The sequence below is a fragment of the Diceros bicornis genome, chromosome 37 (genome assembly GCF_020826845.1).
Source record: "Diceros bicornis minor isolate mBicDic1 chromosome 37, mDicBic1.mat.cur, whole genome shotgun sequence".
NCBI lineage: Eukaryota > Metazoa > Chordata > Mammalia > Perissodactyla > Rhinocerotidae > Diceros > Diceros bicornis.
In genome coordinates this window covers 30,381,162-30,399,101 of record NC_080776.1, presented here as the reverse complement: position 1 = coordinate 30,399,101, position 17,940 = coordinate 30,381,162, and the positions used below count along the sequence as shown (strand labels likewise).

Genomic DNA, 17,940 nt, shown 5'->3' with positions numbered 1-17,940 from the left:
CTTCTAGCAAATCACAGGGTATGCGGTCCCTGTCCCTCCCCACAACAAACCCATCCTGCACCAGCTCTTCCAGGCCATCCCGGTCACTTCTACTGGGGGATTCGGACACTGTGGCACCAAGAGAAAGGGCCCTCCTCTCTTGATTTGAGGCCTCCAGCTGGGAACGCAGAGCCCCTCCCCCACAGGCACACTCACCTGCTGCTGCTGCTGCTCCTTCTCCTGCACCCTCTGGGGGTTGATTTCCGGGGGGCAAACGTGGAAGGCCCCTCCTGTCAGGGTCGAGGACAGTGTCAGTGAGGCCATAGTCCCCTCACCGCATTTCTCTCCAGCACCACTCGCCTCCGACACTGGATATCTGACTCGAGTCAACTGGTACCAATGCCACTCCACCCTCCAAGGTCCTGTGATTCCAGAACAAGCCCAGTTTCAACTCTCTGAGTGTAAGCTTGGGCTTGCGTCCTGGACTCCCTGAGCCTGTTTCCTCATCTGGAAAGTGTGAGAACTCCAGCTACTTCACAGGTTCTCCTGAGGACTCACTGTCGCATGACTGTCATCACTGTTCTTGCCCTCACCCCTCCAGGGAGCAGGCAGAAAACTCCCACATTCCTTTCCTCCCTCTTACCTCATCACCCCCACGTGAGGCCTGCACCACACGATCACCATCCTTCCATTTCCCTGATGGGGAGACAGAGGCCCAAACAGGGGCAGTGAGTTGCTCAGGGGCCACAGAGGAGAGGCCACTTGGCCCTCCCAGCCAGAGACCCTGTTCCAAAATCCTCACCTAACCCCCAGCCCCACCACTGACAACAGTCCTGACCTCCGAGCTCTCGAAGCTTGGTCGTGGGCTGAGGCGTGGATGGAGAGGATGTGGTGTCTTGGGAGTCTGGTTGAATGGCTCCTGCCTGCCCTAGTCTCGTGGAGTGTCTGGCCCCCAGGCTGGGACAGAGGCAATGTCAAACCCTTCTCCTCCCCAAGGAACCACTCAGGATATTCCCCTGCACTGAACTCTTTCTTTATCCACTCAGAAACTGGACCCCCAAGGTGCCACCTCTGATCAACAGGGAAGGGGTGAGAGGACATTTTGCTTCCCTGTTTACATGAAGCTCCTAACTTCCTTTCAGCAGGATCCACTAAGAATCTATCAGTTGCCTAGGCGCTACTCATAAGCCACCTGGGGTATATGTCATTGCCAACCAGGCATTCAGGTGAGACTCCGTTGTTGACTCGAGTGACTGTTCTAGGCGTCCAGAAGGGGTCGCAGAACGCACACACATCTGTCTCTGGTCCAGCTGTTCAGATCCAAGGATGAGCATCTTGTTTGTCCACCTGGGCCAGGGGAATTCCCTGCTGTGCCTGTCCCTGGGGTAGGCAGTGTGCTCTCCCCTTGGAGACATGGTGAAGATAGAAGGAGCAGCAGGGGCCTGGCTTCCTGAGGACAGGTTTAGGCTGAGGGATAAACCCACCCAACCACCCAACAGTCTGGGAGAAGCTACATTCAGCAGGACGGAAGTGCATGGAAGCCAGAAATCTGCTGATGGCGCCAGCTCGGCAACTCGCCCTGGAACAGCACAGCCAACACCACTGTGTCGCATGACCAGGGCCTCCTGCCCACAAACGGCACCCCACCTGCCCATGGGCCAAACAGATCCCTAAGCTTGTTAACCTGGAGAAGATAGATGGGAACGTTTCAGAGAAAGCTCAAGTGAGAAACTATCAAAACCACAGCTTGCCCAGTCCCCCTCCCCCCGTGGCCCTTCCCCTCTTTCCAGACCCCCAGCCTCCACTCTACCTTGGTCATCAGTTCTCTGCTCAAGGACTCGTCTTGGCTATAGTGCTCCTTAAGTTTTTCAGAGCGCTCCCTGAGGAGAGGGGAAAGAGGGAAGGATAAATTTAGGGATAATGTGAGGGGTCTGAGTGCAAATCTTTTTCTTTGACAACCTGAGAGATTCAAACTGCCTGGAGGAGTGCTCTCACTGGGCTCCTCTGAGGGCTAAGGTCTTGTGAGACTGGGAGGGGGCTCTCCTGTTGGTCACTGGGGTCTCCATTCCCCCGCTATACAGAGCAGCTCTCTTTTGACCACTTTCAGTTTCAACTGGGCATAGAGTTCTGTTGCTATAAACACTTGAAAATCTCCAATGTGGCTCAACCCAGTACCTGGCATTTAGAGAAACCGAATCCTGAAGCAGAATTGGTGCACTAAGGACACCAGGAGACTTAGAGACCCACCGCTGAGGCGCAGGCCCTGTTCCAAGCATTTGCTGCCACCCAGGAGTTCCCAGCTGACTGAGGGGCCAATGGCAGACGTACGGGAGATCCCCCATCCACCCTGGTCCTCCTATGGAGAGAGGCCTACCCACCAGGAAACTTCCCCCATGTGTTCTTCAGGTGGCATATGGATGTTTTCTGCAGAACAGAGATGACAGTGCAGGGCGAGGAGAAGTTCTTCAGGATCTTGCACTCCTGGGGAAGGGAAGAGAATGAGCTGTGAGGTGGGGCGCTGGAGCCCTGCTTGCTCTAGCTTCAGTCCCCTTCTATTTAAATCTCCTCTCCTGGATGAGACAGATGCTCAGGGAGCCCCAGAAGGGCACATTTAGGACCCAAAGAGCAACACTCACAAGGAGGAGGATTTTAGCTCAACCCAGGGAGGGAGCCAGGTAGGAAGTGAGCATCCCTGCAGTGGGACCTGGAGTCAAGGTCAGCATTCCCCTGGCAAGAAGGGCCTAGGGACTTGCAGGGGCTTAGACCACACACTGCAATCCTGGGATCTGATAAAGGTGGAGGCAGTTCCCAAGGCTCCAGAGAGGGGCTCCACTGGGCCTCCCACAGCACACCTGGGCCACCTGGATCCAGCGCTCCACCACCCTCACCCTGTCCTGGGCCATCATGCTCGGGTCCCCGAGGCAGGTGGTGACGACGAGGCTGGCCACCCTTCTGAAGTGGTCGATGGTGGCCCGGACGGTGTGTGCCAGGTGCTCATTGCTTGGCTTGTTCCTCTTGCCCCAGGTGGAGCCCAGGCACTGAGAGGGCACCACCTTCCGGAAGAGCTCCTGGGGAACAGGGGGAGTGTCACCCAACATTGCCACACCCCAGCTCTGTGTCCACATCCCCAAAAGTCCCACACAGGGGTCACAGTTTAGAGCTGGAGCTCAGGAAGCTCATGATGTGGCCCGAGCCTTGTGAGAGTCCCTGGCTTTTCTTCTCTGTCCACTGAGGGTACACAGAGGATGACCCAGGACCCAATACTGGCAGGGAAGGGAGAGGGACATTTGCATCCAGCCCGTCCTGGCTAACTCCAAGCTCCAGATGGTGGCTCACCTCGGCTCATCCCAAGGGGGCATCTTCCAACACACTGATCCCCCTCTGGTCACACTCCCCATTCTGATGCACATTCTCCCCTGGCAGCTACAACCACGGGCCTTGTCTGTCTCCCTTGTAGTGGAGTACACATCAGGTGTCTAATAAGTCCTGAGGCTGTTGAGCTTCCTGAGCAGACGGTTGGGCCACCAGGGACCTGGCTGCATACAGTGAGTTCCCCTCCACTACTGATGTGCCAGGCCCTGCTCACCCTTCCTTCTCTTCAAGGAGCCGGCACAGCCACTCTGTGCAGCAGGTCCTGTTAGTGTCCACCTCTACGCTCTGCAGGTGGAAAGCAAAGGCTTAGGGGTTCAGAAAGTTGCCCAGGTCGTATGGTTGGTAAGGAGTGGAGCCAGGATTCGGGCCCAGATCATAGGAGACTGGATGAGGTCTGGGGCAACGATGGCAGAGGGAAGGCCTACCCCACCCCGCCCTCAGAGCCCAGCTGCTCACTGCATCCATCACGATCAACTGCTCCACCACCAGCTTAGGAGGGAAGGCCGTAGGTTGGGCTTCTTCTCACACTTCTTAGCCACAGGTGGAGATGGACTTCCCACTAGAAATGATGGTCCAGGTGACTCCAACTCAGCAGCTCCCACTCCTGCTGGAGCCCATGTTGGCCCTTGCTCCACCTCCAACACTGCTGGTAGAGGGGACACTGGCTCCAGTGCTAGAGGGTGTGGTGTCAACGGAGCTGGAGCCAGCTCTACCTCCACCACTGCCCACAGCTCTGCTTCTGCTGCTGGCTGAAACTCTGGAGCTGACTCTGGAGCGGGATAAAGAGAAAGGTTCACTCACATAGCTGACTTTCCATGTGTCCTTCTAAATACAGGAAAGATCCCACTTCTCTTCCAGGAATAGCCAGCCTGCAGTCCCCTTTAGCCTCTGGCTCTGCCTCAGTGGCCTCCTAAACTCACAACAGACAAGGGAAATAGGGTCAAGGGAGCACAGCTCTGAACCAGACAAGGTTACCTGCATGTACGTCCCCTTTAGCTTGAAAAAGAGACAGCCCCTGACTGGTCCCACCCTAGTTCTGGTCCAACCCCATCATCTCAAGGTCCTGAGTGTGGAGGCCCTCTGCTCCTGCTCTCATCTCAGAGCAGCACTGGATGGTGTGGGTGGCCTCATGTACCTGCTCCTTGTCTAGTGAGCTGGTGGAGTTGAAACCATTGGGCAGCTACTCGACGACCTCCTGAGTGGAGTTCTGCAAAGACTGCCTGGGAGCTGGGCCAGAGGGAATCAGGGGTGGCCTGCACACTGCCACTGAGGCCAACCCCCAAGAGAAAGTCTGCTCCTCAGTTCAGGCACAGAGGGCATCCTGGCAAAGATCTTTGGTCAGGGAGGGAAGGAAATGAAACCTCTAGGGCTCAATAATATACGAGTAGAGGAGCTCACCTTCTCATGCTGTCAGCCATGATCTGGGGTATGAACGTGACAGACCCACCAGGTTTCCGACACCTAACAACAAGCTCCTGCTTAGGAATGGCCTGTCCCACATACCCTGCCTTCCCCACTCCACACAGACACACAAACACACACACACACACTATGAGGGGCCTGGAGTGTGGGGTTGATCAGGTGGGATCACCGTTGTGTCCTGGCCTGCACTAGCCTTTCCTGGGCTCCCCCATGTTACCCTTCACTGCCTCCTGTCAGACACCCAGAGGCGTCAGGGATGAGGGCTGAGCCAACATCGGCAACAATCAAAAAGATTCTCTTTCTGGGTTTTTTTGAGGCCAGATCCTGCAAAAGTTTGGATACAACAACAAAACATTTTTGCTTCTTGGCTGTCTCCATTCAAGTGAGCTGGATGGGGGACTGTGGGTGCCTGGTTACCAGAGTTCTAAGATTTGTTGAGGCCTAGGACCAAGGAGATGGGGTCATTTTTCAAGATTCCTTTACCTGGGACCCTTACCTCAATCAGATTTCTCCAGAGCTGCCCATTGAGCCCGGGCTGCTCACCCTCCTCTCTCATGTCACTTCCTGAACTGTACACAAGGAGCCTACACAGCCCTAGCCACAGTTCCCTGGAAACCTAACTCAGGTCCTAGCTTTGAGGAGACAGAGATGAATGCAGACCTCCTCTTTCTTACCAGTTCTGCATCCTGGGAAAGTCCCTGTGCCTCTCAGGTCCTCCCTAGTCTCCAAACCTGCACCATGGGGATCAGGCTAGAATCTACTTCCTAGGGACCTCACCCGGTGTATATGAGATAATATCTATTACCCCTGTGGGCTGGTGTCACATGTACCTAAGGCACAAACTTAGAGATGGAAGAATAACAAGAAGGGGTGACAGGTAGCACAGAACACCACTCAAAACAGGCCTGGATTCTAGCAATGTGATATTGGAATAGTCACTTCCAACTTGGCCTCATTTTCAGGTCAGCATCATGAGGGGTTTGAAACTAACGGAAATTTAGATACTGCCTTCTGTGGCATAAAACCATTCAACTGTTTCCTGTTTTATGGAGAATGAGACCCAAGGGCCTCATCTTGGCCTATGAGGTGGGAAGCCTCCACAATGGTACCCAGTAAACCCCACTCATGGCATAGCCATCCCTGTGGAGCCACTAAGTGGTTAGTAACTGGCTTCTGAACATAATAAGAGCCAAAGTGATGGGATGTCTTGTCTAAATTTTAACTACACAAGTCTCTCACTTCCTCTTACTCCCTCTCTCATGTTCCATCTCTCTCTCTCACTCTGTCGAATCCCTGTAACTGAGGAATCAAATACCAGTGTTTTGGGACTGCCCAATGTGGAGGCCTATAGAGGAGAGAAGCACGGGGGTGCCCAGGCCAACAGACAGAAAGGAACTCAGGCTCTCAGTCCAAACTGAACCCTGAAGGCTGAGAGTGACCTTGGGGGCTTGTCCTCCCCCAGTTGAGCCTCAGTTGAGGCCACAGCCCCAACCTGTTCAACTCAGTGAGGCAGAGGCACCCAGCTAAAACGTGCCTCATTGCTGATACACACAAATTGTGAGATAGTCAACATTTGTAGTTTTGAAAAGCAAGGTTAGGGGCAATGAAGTCAGAGAGGGAAAGGTAACTGACACAGCCTACCAGGCCCTGGCCCTACCTTCCACCCCAGCTCCTGTTCTCTCCTCCCAGCCTCCCTCCAGCTGCACTGGCCATATTTCTGACCTCCTCTGGCCAAACTCACTTCTGCCTGTGAGACTCAGGACCGGTGGTGCCATCTCCCTGACACACTGCTTCCAGACCCCTGAAGGGCTGGCTCCCTCTTGTCATTCTGGTCCCAGCAAATGTCACCCTATTGAGGCCTTTCAGACCCTTCTACCAAGTGACGCCCAACCCTCCCTCACAGCCCCCTGCTGTGTTTCTCTACAGCACTTGCTGAGAGGAACTTACCCACGGCTCTCAGAATCAGTGACAAAGATGGAGAACTCAAAGGTTTTGCAGGTACCACTGCCTGTGTTTCTCATCCCCTAAGCCATCAGATGTCTCCTTTGGATCCCACTGCTGCCACCAAACTGGTACAAAACAAAATAAAACTGAGTGAATTTTAAACATCTTATCGGCTTTATTCAACAGTTCATGAATCAGGCAGCATCCAGTCTAGCAGAGAGAAAGGAGCTCCAAGGAGCTGTACAAAATGAAAGACTTTTATAGGCAGAAGGGAGCAGGAACAAGGAAATTACACTACACCAAAAAGAGGGTTGGTTACGGCAAGGTTACCTTCCTTTAGGGGATGGCAGGGCTCTATTAGGAAGGCGACCTACCTGCTGCTCATCAGGCGATTCCCAATTGACTGGTTTATGATTCTATTCCTGGGAGGGCAAAAAGTCTAATTAAATCTCGGCTTGTTGACGTGAGACTTAGGCTAAGTGGCTCTATTAGGGCCTGGTGTCTTGTTTTATTATTTTATTTATTTATTTTTTTTGTGAGGGAGATCAGCCCTGAGCTAACATCCATGCTGATCCTCCTCTTCCTTTTTCCTGAGGCAGACCAGCTCTGAGCTAACATCTATTGCCAATCCTCCTCCTTTTTTCCTTCCCCAAAGCCCAGGTAGATATTTGTATGTCATAGTTACACATCCTTCTAGTTTCTGTATGTGGGATGTAGTCTCAGCATGGCTGGGGAAGAGGTGCGTCGGTCACGCCCGGGATCCGAACCCAGGCCGCCAGTAGTGGAGCGTGCGCACTTAACAGCTAAGCCACTGGGCCTGCCCTGGTGTCTTGTTTTAAACACATTACTTCTGCTGGTCCCTGATTTCCCCAGTTACACCCCGGCTGTCCCTTCATTGACCATTGTTAGTCACACACCCACTGCACCTGCCTCCAGTCCTTCCCCCTCAACACTGTAATCTCACACACAGCTCCTCCCGACACTATCATGACGTCTCCCACCACACGTCCCCTATACTTTCCACACTGCCAGCAAGATGCTTCACAAACACCACAACCATTTATGTCCAATGGGCTTAGAGGTCTAACCGTGCACTGGGAATCAGGAGTCACAGGGTCTGTCACTTGGCCTCCAATCACCTACTGTACCCCAGCTGAAGGGCTTACCCTGCAGAGAGACTCAGTTGTAGCCAACTCCATCGAACAACATCTTTGCCCCAGGATTCCTTCAAAATGCTCCACCCACTTTCTGCCCCAACTGCTCCTTGAGGGGTCATTTTGGGGTAGCCTTCGAGGCCACCTTGGTGATTTTGTGCCCAGGCACAAACAGCTCTTGGCCGACAAACACTTTAACCATACCCCTTGAAATCATATAGCACAGGTAACCAGTGAATGGGTGCAAATTATTTTACCTCAAGTCACCTAAGGAGTATTTCACACCAGGAGCATCCACTTTTGGGTTTCACTGTGGGCTGATATCACAAGGCTCTCACCCAGTGAGCGTCTCTCCTCCCCAGCTCTCTGAGCAGCTTTCTCCAGGCTATATTGTGCAACGCACTATTGTTTCTCTCTCAGCCTGCTTCCCTCAGGTCGCAGGTCCCCTGAGTTTCCTGCCCTGACAGGCTACTACCAACCCATAGAAACAATGTCAGACCTATAGCACTGGGTGTTCAGTTCTACTAGGATTGACTGACTGGACTGGGCACAGGTGCGGTGGCCCTACCCACACAAAATCAGGAAACTGAGGCAACTAAGAAGTATCAACAACCTTAACAGAACATGGACAACAACTCCATAGGAACATATCCTAACCCCTGAACAACACTCTCATGAGTCTCTCGCCTAAATGGTTTTAGAAAATGGCCTGGCCCTAGACTGTCTATACCGGCCAAGGAAGGAGGGGTTAGTGCCTTTCCTAGAACCACACTTGCTGAGTGTACATCAACAGAGAAGTTCAAACCTACCTCCACCAAATGGCCCAAGAGGTTAAAATATTGCATAATATTACCCAAATCTTTGAATAGATACCAAAGGCCCCCGAGGTCACTGACCTATTTTCATGGCTGGTCTCTCCAAGTTGGGGACAATGGAAATGGACTGGATTTTAGACTGTTGCTTGTATAGTCATAGGATTTGTTACTATAGCCCTCGTCGGATGTTTACTCTCTTGGCTACAACTTGCCCCACCCCTAATAACTCCACTAATTACACTTATTAAATATACCAGGCAACTTAAAATTAACCAATACCCTGATTAACTTAAAAAATTCAAAATTTTTATGTGGAAAATCTGCTTAACATAGACTACACCGTTTTAAGTATTTCAAAGTATACATTTCTGTGGCTTTTAGCACAATGATTATGTCGTGTGGCTATCACCACTATCTAATTCCAGAACATTTTCAACACCCCCAAACAAACCCATACTCATTCACAATCTATTTTCTGCTAACCCAAACCCATGGAAACAACTCATTTGTTTTCTCCCCCTATGGATTTTCCTATTCTGGACATTTCATTCAAATGGCATCCTGTTATCTATTGCCTTTGTGGATGGCTTCAGTGAGCACACGTTTCAAGATTCACCCATGGCCGAGCATGTAGCAGTACTTAATTCTTTTTTATGGCTTATAATATCCTATATTATGAATAGGCCACATTTGGTTTATGCAGTGATAACTGGATAGAAATTTGGGTTTGTTTCACTTTTGGACCATTGTGAACACTGTTGCTTTGAATGTCTATGGGCAAGTTTGCTCTTTTGGACATATCTACCATGGGCCTCTCCAGGTCAATGGTAATTCTAGGTTTAAGATTTTAGAAAATGCCAAGTTGTTTTCTGCAGTGGCTGCATCATTTTACTTTCCCACCAGTAATGTGTGTGGGTTTCCCTTTCTACACATCTTTACCAACACTTGTTATTTTCCATTATGTTGAATATAGCCTTCATTTTGAGTGTGAAATAGTATCACATTGTGCTTTGAATTTGTATTTTCCTAATAATTAATGATACTGAGCAACTATCTTGTGCTTATTGGCCATCTATGTATTTCCTGGAGACATGTCTATTCCAGTTGCTTACCCCGTTTCATTGACTTGTCTTTTATAATTGAGTTCTAAGAGATCTTTATATATACCCAATATAAGAGCCTTCTCACGTATATAAGTTGCAAATAGTAGGAGACTTCAAAGACCACTTTTAACGGATAGAATATCCATACAGAAAATCAGGAAATAGCAGACATGAAAACATTAAATACTAAATGGACCTATCAGACACACACAGAATATTTTACTGGACAGCAACAAAATGTACACTCTTCTCAAGGGCACACAGACTATTTTCCAGAACAGATCACATGTTAGGTCACAAAACAAGTCTTAACAAGATTAAAGAAGACTGAAATAATACCAAGTAACTTTTCTAAACACAATGGCATGAAACTAGAAGTCAATAACAGAAGGAAAACTGGAACATTCATAATATGTGGAAGTTCAACAAAAACTCTTAAACTTAAAAGTAGATCAGGGTGCAGACAGGTGCTGTAGCGGTTAAGTGCATGTGTTCCGCTGCTGGCGGCCTGGGTTCGGATCCTGGGCACGCACCAACCCATGCTTGTCAGGCCATGCTGTAGTGGCATCCCATATAAAGTGGAGGAATATGGGCAAGGATGATAGCTCAGGGCCGGTCTTCCTGAGCAAAAAGAGGAGGATTGGCATGGATGTTAGCTCAGGGCTGATCTTCTTCACACACAAAAAATGTAGATCAAAGAAGAAATCAAAAGGGAAATTAGAAAACAGCTCAAAACATACAAAAAGAAACAATAGGGACCGGCCGGGTGGCACAAGCGGTTAAGTGCGTGCGCTCCACTGCGGCGGCCCGTAGTTCGCCGGCTCAGTTCCCGGGTGCACACCAACGCACCGCTTGGCAAGCTATGCTGTGGCGGCATCCCATATAAAGTGCAGGAAGATGGGCACGGATGTTAGCCCAGGGCCAGTCTTCCTCAGCAAAAAATAAAATAAAATAAAATAAAAGAGGATTGGCAGATGTTAGCACAGGGCCAATCTTCATCACACACACACAAAAAGAAACAATATGGGCCAGCCCTGTGGCTTAGCGGTTAAGTGCATGCTCTCTGATGCTGGTGGCCCGGGTTCGGATCCCGGGCACACACCGACGCACTGCTTCTCCGGCCACGCTGAGGCCGCGTCCCACATACGGCAACTAGAAAGCTGTGCAACTATGGCATACAACTATCTACTGGGGCTTTGGGGCGAAAATAAATAAATAAATCTTTAAAAAAAAAAAAGAAACAATAAACACACCAAAACTTATAGGCTGCAGCAAAAGTAGTACTAAGAGGAAAATTTATAGTGATAAACTTGTACATTACAAGAGAAGAAAGATGTCAAAGAAACAACCTGACTTACAACACACAGCATTAAAAAAAGAAAAAATGAAACCCAAAGTTAGCAGAAGGATGGAAGTCACCAAGAGGAGAGTGGAAAAAAAATGAAAGACAGTATGGACGATTAATAAAAGTAAAAGTTGAGTTTTGGAAAAAATAAAATTGAGAAACCCTTAGATAAAATATCTAGGAAAACAAAGAAAGATGACTCAAACTAAATCAGAAATGAAAGAGGAGGCATTGCAACAGATGCTTCAGAAAGAAAGAGATCAGAAGAGACTATTCTGAACTAGTGTACACTCGTAAATTGCATAACCTAGACAAAATAGATAAATTCCTAGAAACAACCTACAAAAGCTGAATCATGAAGAAATAGAAATCTTGAACAGACCAGTAACAAATAAGCAGACTGAATCAGTAATCAAACACCTCCCAATGAGAAGGGACTTCTCCACTCTGCCTGACCTTAGCCAGCCTGCCCCAGCGCCAGGCTGACTCCCGTGGACCTAGCTGGCTCCCTGCAGGCTTCTGCAAATCCAGGCCCCTGGCTCACCCTGGAGCATGCCAGCTCTGGTGGCCTCAAGCAGCATCCTTGGCACCAGGCTCCCACCAGGCTCCTGGGAACCCAGGGCCCCATCTCAGCCTAGGGGCTGCCGTCTTCAACAGCCCAAGGTGGCTCTTGTGACCACAAGTGGTGTCCTTGGCACCAGGCTCCTGGTGGGCTTTGGTGAATCCAGACCCTGGCTCACCCAAGTTCCTGCGTATGCCAGGCAGCCACAGGCAGCATTCACAGCCACAGGCAGCTTCTGTAACAGGGCAAACCCAAGACCCCAGTGGGCTCCCACAAACCCAAGACCCCAGGTCACTCCAGCACTTGCTGGCTCCAGCAACCCAGGTAGATTCCATGACACCAGGCTCCCAGGGGGCTGCTGGGAACTCAGGCCCATGGCTCACCACACCACCTGCCAGTTCCAGCAGCTGTAGACAGCTCTTATGGAACGAGGCTCCTTGCAGGCTCCCACAAAACCAGGCCCCCAGTTTACCCAGGTGCTTGCTGACTCAGGCGGCCCCAGGCAGCTCCCATGGCACCAGGCACCGGCAGGTTCCCATGAACCCAGGCTTCCATCTTGATCCAGTGCCTGCTGGCTTCTGCAGCCTCAGGCAGCTCCTGTGGCCCCAGGATCCCAGCAGGCTCCCAGGAATCCAGACTTCTGGCCTACCACAGCACAAGCTGTCTCTCGTGGTGCCAGACTCCTGGCAGTCTCCCATGAACCAAGGCTCTCAGCTCATCCCAGCACTGGCGAACTCTCATGGCCCTGGATGCCTCCTGTGGCTGCAGGCTCTCAAAGAGGACCTGCCAAAACAGGCTCCAGTGGGGCTACTCATGATCTCAGGGTCCCAGCTGTGCCCAGGGCCAGACACAATACCATAGACCCAAGCTTTCCACTCACTCCAGTACCAGGCTGTCCAAGGACTCCAGCAGCAAGCTTGCCCCTGGACACCACCAGATGGCCTACCCAGGACCCCTAGATGGGATGACTATGAAGGCTTTGGTTTGCTAAAGCCAGTCTGTAAAGGGTGGAAGAGGTGCCTACTTCCTCAAATTTGCAGACACCAATGGAAGGCCACAAGGATCACGAATAATCAAAGACTCATGACACCACCAAAGAAAAAGAATAAAACTCCAATGACCGACCAAGCAATGGAGATATAGGAACTATGACACAAAGGCTTCAGAACAACCCTCTTTGAGAAATTCATAAAACTCTAAGGAAACATAGATAGACTACTAAATGAAATAAGGAAACAGTGCATGAATAAGTGAGAAGTTCATTATAGAAACAGAAATCATTAAGGAAAAACAAACAGAAATCCTAGAATTGAAGAACACAACGACTGAACTGAAGAATTTAATAGAGAGGTTCTAAATCAGATTCAACCATGTACAAGAAATAATTAGTGAACTAGAAGATGTGTCGTTTGAAATCATCCAGTCAAAGAAACAAAAAGAAAAACGGTACTGCATAGGAATGGGGAAAGGCAGTGTGAATTATGGGATACCATGAAAAGAAATAGATAAGCATTATTAAAGTACCAGAGGAGAAGACAGGGATAAAGGAAAAGAGTGTTTACTTAAAAAAAAAAATAGCAGCTTGTATCGCTATGAGTTTCCCTCCCAGGACTGCTTTTGCTGCATCCCATATGGCTTGATATGGCATGTTATCATTTTCGTTTGTTTCCAGATAGTTTTTGATTTCTCCTTTAATTTCATCAATGATCCATTGGTTGTTCAGTAGCATGTTGTTTAATCTCCACATTTTTGTCACTTTCCCAGTTTTTTTTTCATGTTTCATTTCCAGTTTCATAGACTTATGGTCTGAAAAGATGCTTGTTATGATTTCAATCTTCTTAAATTTATTGAGGCTTGCTTTGTTTCCCAACATATGGTCTATCCTAGAGAATGTTCCATGCGCGCTTGAGAAGAACGTGTAGTCAGCTGTTTTTGGATGGAGTGCTCTGTATATGTCTACTAGGTCCATCTCGTCCAGTTTTTCATTTAAGTCTAATATTTCTTTATTAACTTTTTGTCTGGATGATCTATCCATTGCTGTAAGTGGGGTGTTAAGATCCCCTACTATTATTGTGTTGTTGTTGATTTCTCCTTTTAGGTTTGTTAATAGTTGCTTTATGTACATTGGTGCTCCTATGTTGGGTGCATATATATTTATAAGTGATATGTCTTCTTGATGTAGTGTCCCTTTTATCATTATATATTTCCCTTCTTTGTCTTTCTTAACCTGTTTTATCTTGAAGTCTACTTTGTCTGATGTGAGTATGGCAACACCTGCTTTCTTTTGTTTGCCATTAGCTTGGAGTATTGTCTTCCATCCTTTCACTCTGACCCTGTGCTTGTCTTTAGTGCTAAGATGTGTTTCCTGAAGGCAGCATATTGTTGGGTCTTGCTTTTTAATCCCTCCTGCCACTCTGTATCTTTTGATTGGAGTGTTCAATCCATTTACATTTAGGGTAATTATTGATATATGAGGGCTTAATGTTGCTGTTTTGTCACTTATTTTCTGGTTCTTTTGCATTTCCTTTGTTTCTTGTCCCATTTGTTTTGGACTGCCAATTCAGTTTGGTTGTTCTGTCTTATGATTCTTCTAGTTTTCTCTTTGTTTATCATATGTGGTTTTGCTTTGATTATTTGTTTAGTGTTTACCTTGAGGTTTGGGCAAGAAATCTTGTGTATGAGATAGTCCATTATCTGATAGCCTCCTATTTCCTTATACTAAGTCAATTCAGTCACTTTCCTCTTCCCCTTAAGTGATACAATAAGTTAGGAAACAGATCTGTTGACAAACACAAAAAAGCTAGATCTAGCCTCAGCCTGAGGGACAACAACATAAGAAACTAGTGGAGAGGAAACATTCTTCTCAAACCACAATGAAACAGTCACCACAATGGACTGTGTGCTAAGCCACAGTGAAATCTCTAAAGAGTCCAAAAGGCAGAAATCTATAAGTAACCATATTACGGGACCTTAAAGCAATAAAAATAAAAAATAATCACAAAATATTGGCTCCCCTCCCCCAACCTATCCACTTGAAAATCTGTCCACACCTTTCTAAATCTCTCAGGTTACAGAGGGGATCCAGACAGACAGGACAAACTCTTTAGAAATGAGCAGCACTGAGAGCAGCATGAGCCAAATCCATGGCGTGGAGACTAAGGGACAGAAGAGACACAGCCTCCACTGCAGGTATCAGGGAATATCAACTCTACATGAAGAAGCTGAGCACTTCCCTCCAGGAGCCAGAATAACACCACAATAAAACCAACAACAGCAGAATGAAGTGAGGATTCACGAGGCAGGAAAAACAATGCAGACCTAAGCAATGGAGTTAAGGGCTGGCTCTCTGGAAAGACTTGTACCAGTGAGAAACCTTGCACAGTCTGACCAAGAGGAACAGACAAAGGCACCAAACTGTACCATCAGGTACAAGAAACTACCGAAACTGCTTTAACGTGATAGGAGAACATAGTGGATAACTCTGACCAAAACATCAGCGGTCCTCAACTGGAGCTGTCCTTCCACCAGAATGCATCTGGAAACACGCAGGATGGGTTTTGTTTCTTGTTTTGTGTTGTCCTAACGGTTGTTGCCCTGGGGGGTCCCGGAGATCCTGAACAGCCAGTCACATAGAGCCGTTTCCCTCCTGAAGTGTTACTGACATCTGGGAAGACGAGCACTGATCCAGATTAAATGAACTATGTGGTAAGGAAATGTTTTCCATGGATGTATAACAGACAAAAGATGGTACCCTCAATACATAAGGAATATTGAGAAACCAATGTTTACAACTACTAAACTGTAAGAGAGCGGGAAAATCAGAAACATAGCCAATAAACACACCAAAAATATATCCAACCTATTCGTACAGGTGGAGAAATATGCATGTAAAGCACAGGGAAGAGTTGAGGAGATTACACACCAAATTTTACTACCAACAAGGAATAAAAGCTGGGAGGTAGGTGAGAAATAGGAGTTTTTACCACTTCTTACCTTATATATTTCTGTAGTGCTTTAATATTTACAAAAGAGAATGTACTCTACTCAAAAAGATGTTTAAAATTTTAAAGAAATTATTAAAATGTTCAAAATGACTTCAGTTCATGGATATTCATTAAAACACAAATGGAAAGAACCTCCCCATGACTTTAAGAGTCTCCTATAACTTTTCTAATAGTTACTATGTCGATTTTATTTCACATTTAGATCCTAACTCATTGGAATTTACATTTGTGTGAGGGATGCAACAGAAGCTGATTTTCTCCTGTTCAAGTGGAAAAACAAGGATCCAGGCACCGTTCATTGTGTAGGTCTGGCTTTCCCAGCAGACCTGCAATGCCTCCTTTCCCAGCGGCTAAACCTTGACAACTACCGCTGCCTCTCGAGCACCCTAGAACTGGCGGGGTGAGCTCTGCAGCCTGGGCTCCCTGTCTGCGAGGGGGGGCTACCAGCAGAGCCTTCTCCCAAGACAGCAGCAGGCATGCTGCACACAGAAGTGCTCAGGGGCCGTCTGCTGCATAGCAGGAAACCCCTCATGATGAGCAGGCAGTGGGGGAGCCCCGAGCACCGGGACTGACCCTGGCTGGGGGCAGCAGGCTGCTAAGGCAGGGAGCCCCCTCCCTTCAGCTCGTCCAGCTCCTCCTGCAGCGTGTGCACCTGGCTGTAGGCAGCTGCCCCTCTTCAGCTCGCCATTCTTCTCCACCTGCTCCCACAGGTGGCACCCATGCTCCTGTTCCCCTGGGAGCAGAAGCAGTAGGAGTGCAGCGAGTTGAGGAGTTCTTGGGCCCCCAGTGCTGACAGGATGACCTTTCTGAGAGACGTGGGGCCGGTGTTGCTGTGCTTGCTCTGCACAGCTTCTGTGTCTGGCTTTAAGGTGACATCTGTTGGAGGGTGGAGGGGCTCTGGGAGGCTTTCTGAGGCATCATTGTGAATGATGAACTTGAGGGTTCTGGGCCAAGCCCTAGTCAGGCACAAGGCTGGTCCCTCTGCAGCTGGGCTCCACATCTCTCTTCAACCTCTTTCGGTCAACAGCCTCGTGGGGGACAGATGACCTTTCTCGAGTGTGCTCTGAGAAGAAAGTGTAAGAAAGTTGCCAGCCAATAAATCTGCACACCCCAGATCCTGAGGGATAAAGTCATCCACGGAAATGCCACTCTTACCTAAGAGACCCTGGCAGGTAGGAGGGGGGTCTCATTGTCAGCATCCATAGCAGACATGTTTGCATCTCCCTGGCTGCCTGATGCTGTGGAGGCCACACTGTATCCTGGAGTTCCTTCCAGAGACTCTGCACCTGCTCCTGACTGGCGGCTTCCTGGGTAGCCCTGGGTGCAGGTTCACCCTGCACAGTGGCTTGCTTCAACTTGCGGGAGCCCTGCTAGGCCCTCAGGTTTTCCCTCAAGGACAACGATGAACCTGCACCTCCTTTCCCATCTGCTTCACTCGCATGTTCCTTAGGTCCCCGGTGGCCTTCCTGGTGTCCTTTCTCCTGGGGCAGCCACGGACTTCAGCCCCCCCTTCTCAATCAGGTGGAAGATGGAGGGCACGGCCATGGCTTGAGCATGTAATACTGACCATCCAGCCTTTCCAAGAGCTTTTTTTGGTGAAACGTTCACTACAGACGAAAGAATGCTTAGTGGGGTCCAGTCATCCCTGTGAACAGCTTTTAACCACTGAACCAGACATTGAGCCCTTTATGTGGAGCCTGCAAGGATAAATGAAAAAGTAACTAGAAAGAAAGGATTAAATGTCTACCCCTAAAATAATCAAGTATAGAAACAAAACAAGTGTTTTTGGGAACACCGACACCTGTAGCCAATTTACCCATTTAAACCTTTAGTAAAGATTTAAGAAGCACCTTCTGCTTGCAAGTTATTACTGGAATAGAAAGATGAAAGACCCACTGTCTACCTTAAGAAACTGACCATCTAAGGCAGAGGAGGAAGAAAGGTGAATACCTCCTCCCAGGCTGTGGTAAGTGCCCTGTAGGGACACAGACACTCGGGCAGATAGCACAGGATGGCATCAAGACAACAGGAAAGGCTTCAGGAAGCCTCAGAAATAGTTCCTAGAAGCTCATGGCTACCCAACCCTCCTGCTGTCCATGGGCTAAAACGGCGAGGGTTGGTCCCCCTATTTCAAAGCCAGGCCAGGTGTCGGACAGCAGAGCCTCCCAGGCACTCAGCGGGGCGTCTGGCCCCAGCTCTGCTCAAGTAGCTGAGGTATGCAGGACTGCCGCCAGGAGAAG

General features: G+C 48.9%; 1 protein-coding gene and 2 long non-coding RNA genes across 5 annotated transcripts in view; all 3 read right to left on the bottom strand.

Moving 5' to 3' along the window:
* Positions 1-1,838, bottom strand: part of LOC131399215 (ral guanine nucleotide dissociation stimulator-like 3) — a 116,127-nt gene extending 114,289 nt beyond the window's left edge. The window contains exon 1 of the mRNA XM_058533406.1: positions 1,790-1,838. Coding sequence (XP_058389389.1) covers positions 1,790-1,798 — 9 coding nt within the window. The 5' untranslated portion in view covers positions 1,799-1,838. The remainder of the gene's footprint in view (positions 1-1,789) is intronic.
* The window catches only part of LOC131399217 (uncharacterized), a 258,978-nt gene that overhangs the window by 142,386 nt on the left and 98,652 nt on the right, over positions 1-17,940 (bottom strand). The gene's annotated exons all lie outside the window — the stretch shown is intronic.
* LOC131399218 (uncharacterized) lies at positions 3,238-16,503 on the bottom strand. The gene is made up of 4 exons (XR_009217081.1): positions 16,274-16,503; positions 6,721-6,842; positions 3,808-4,120; positions 3,238-3,636 (listed from the first exon to the last, which is right to left on the bottom strand). It is a non-coding gene; the product is annotated as an uncharacterized LOC131399218 (long non-coding RNA).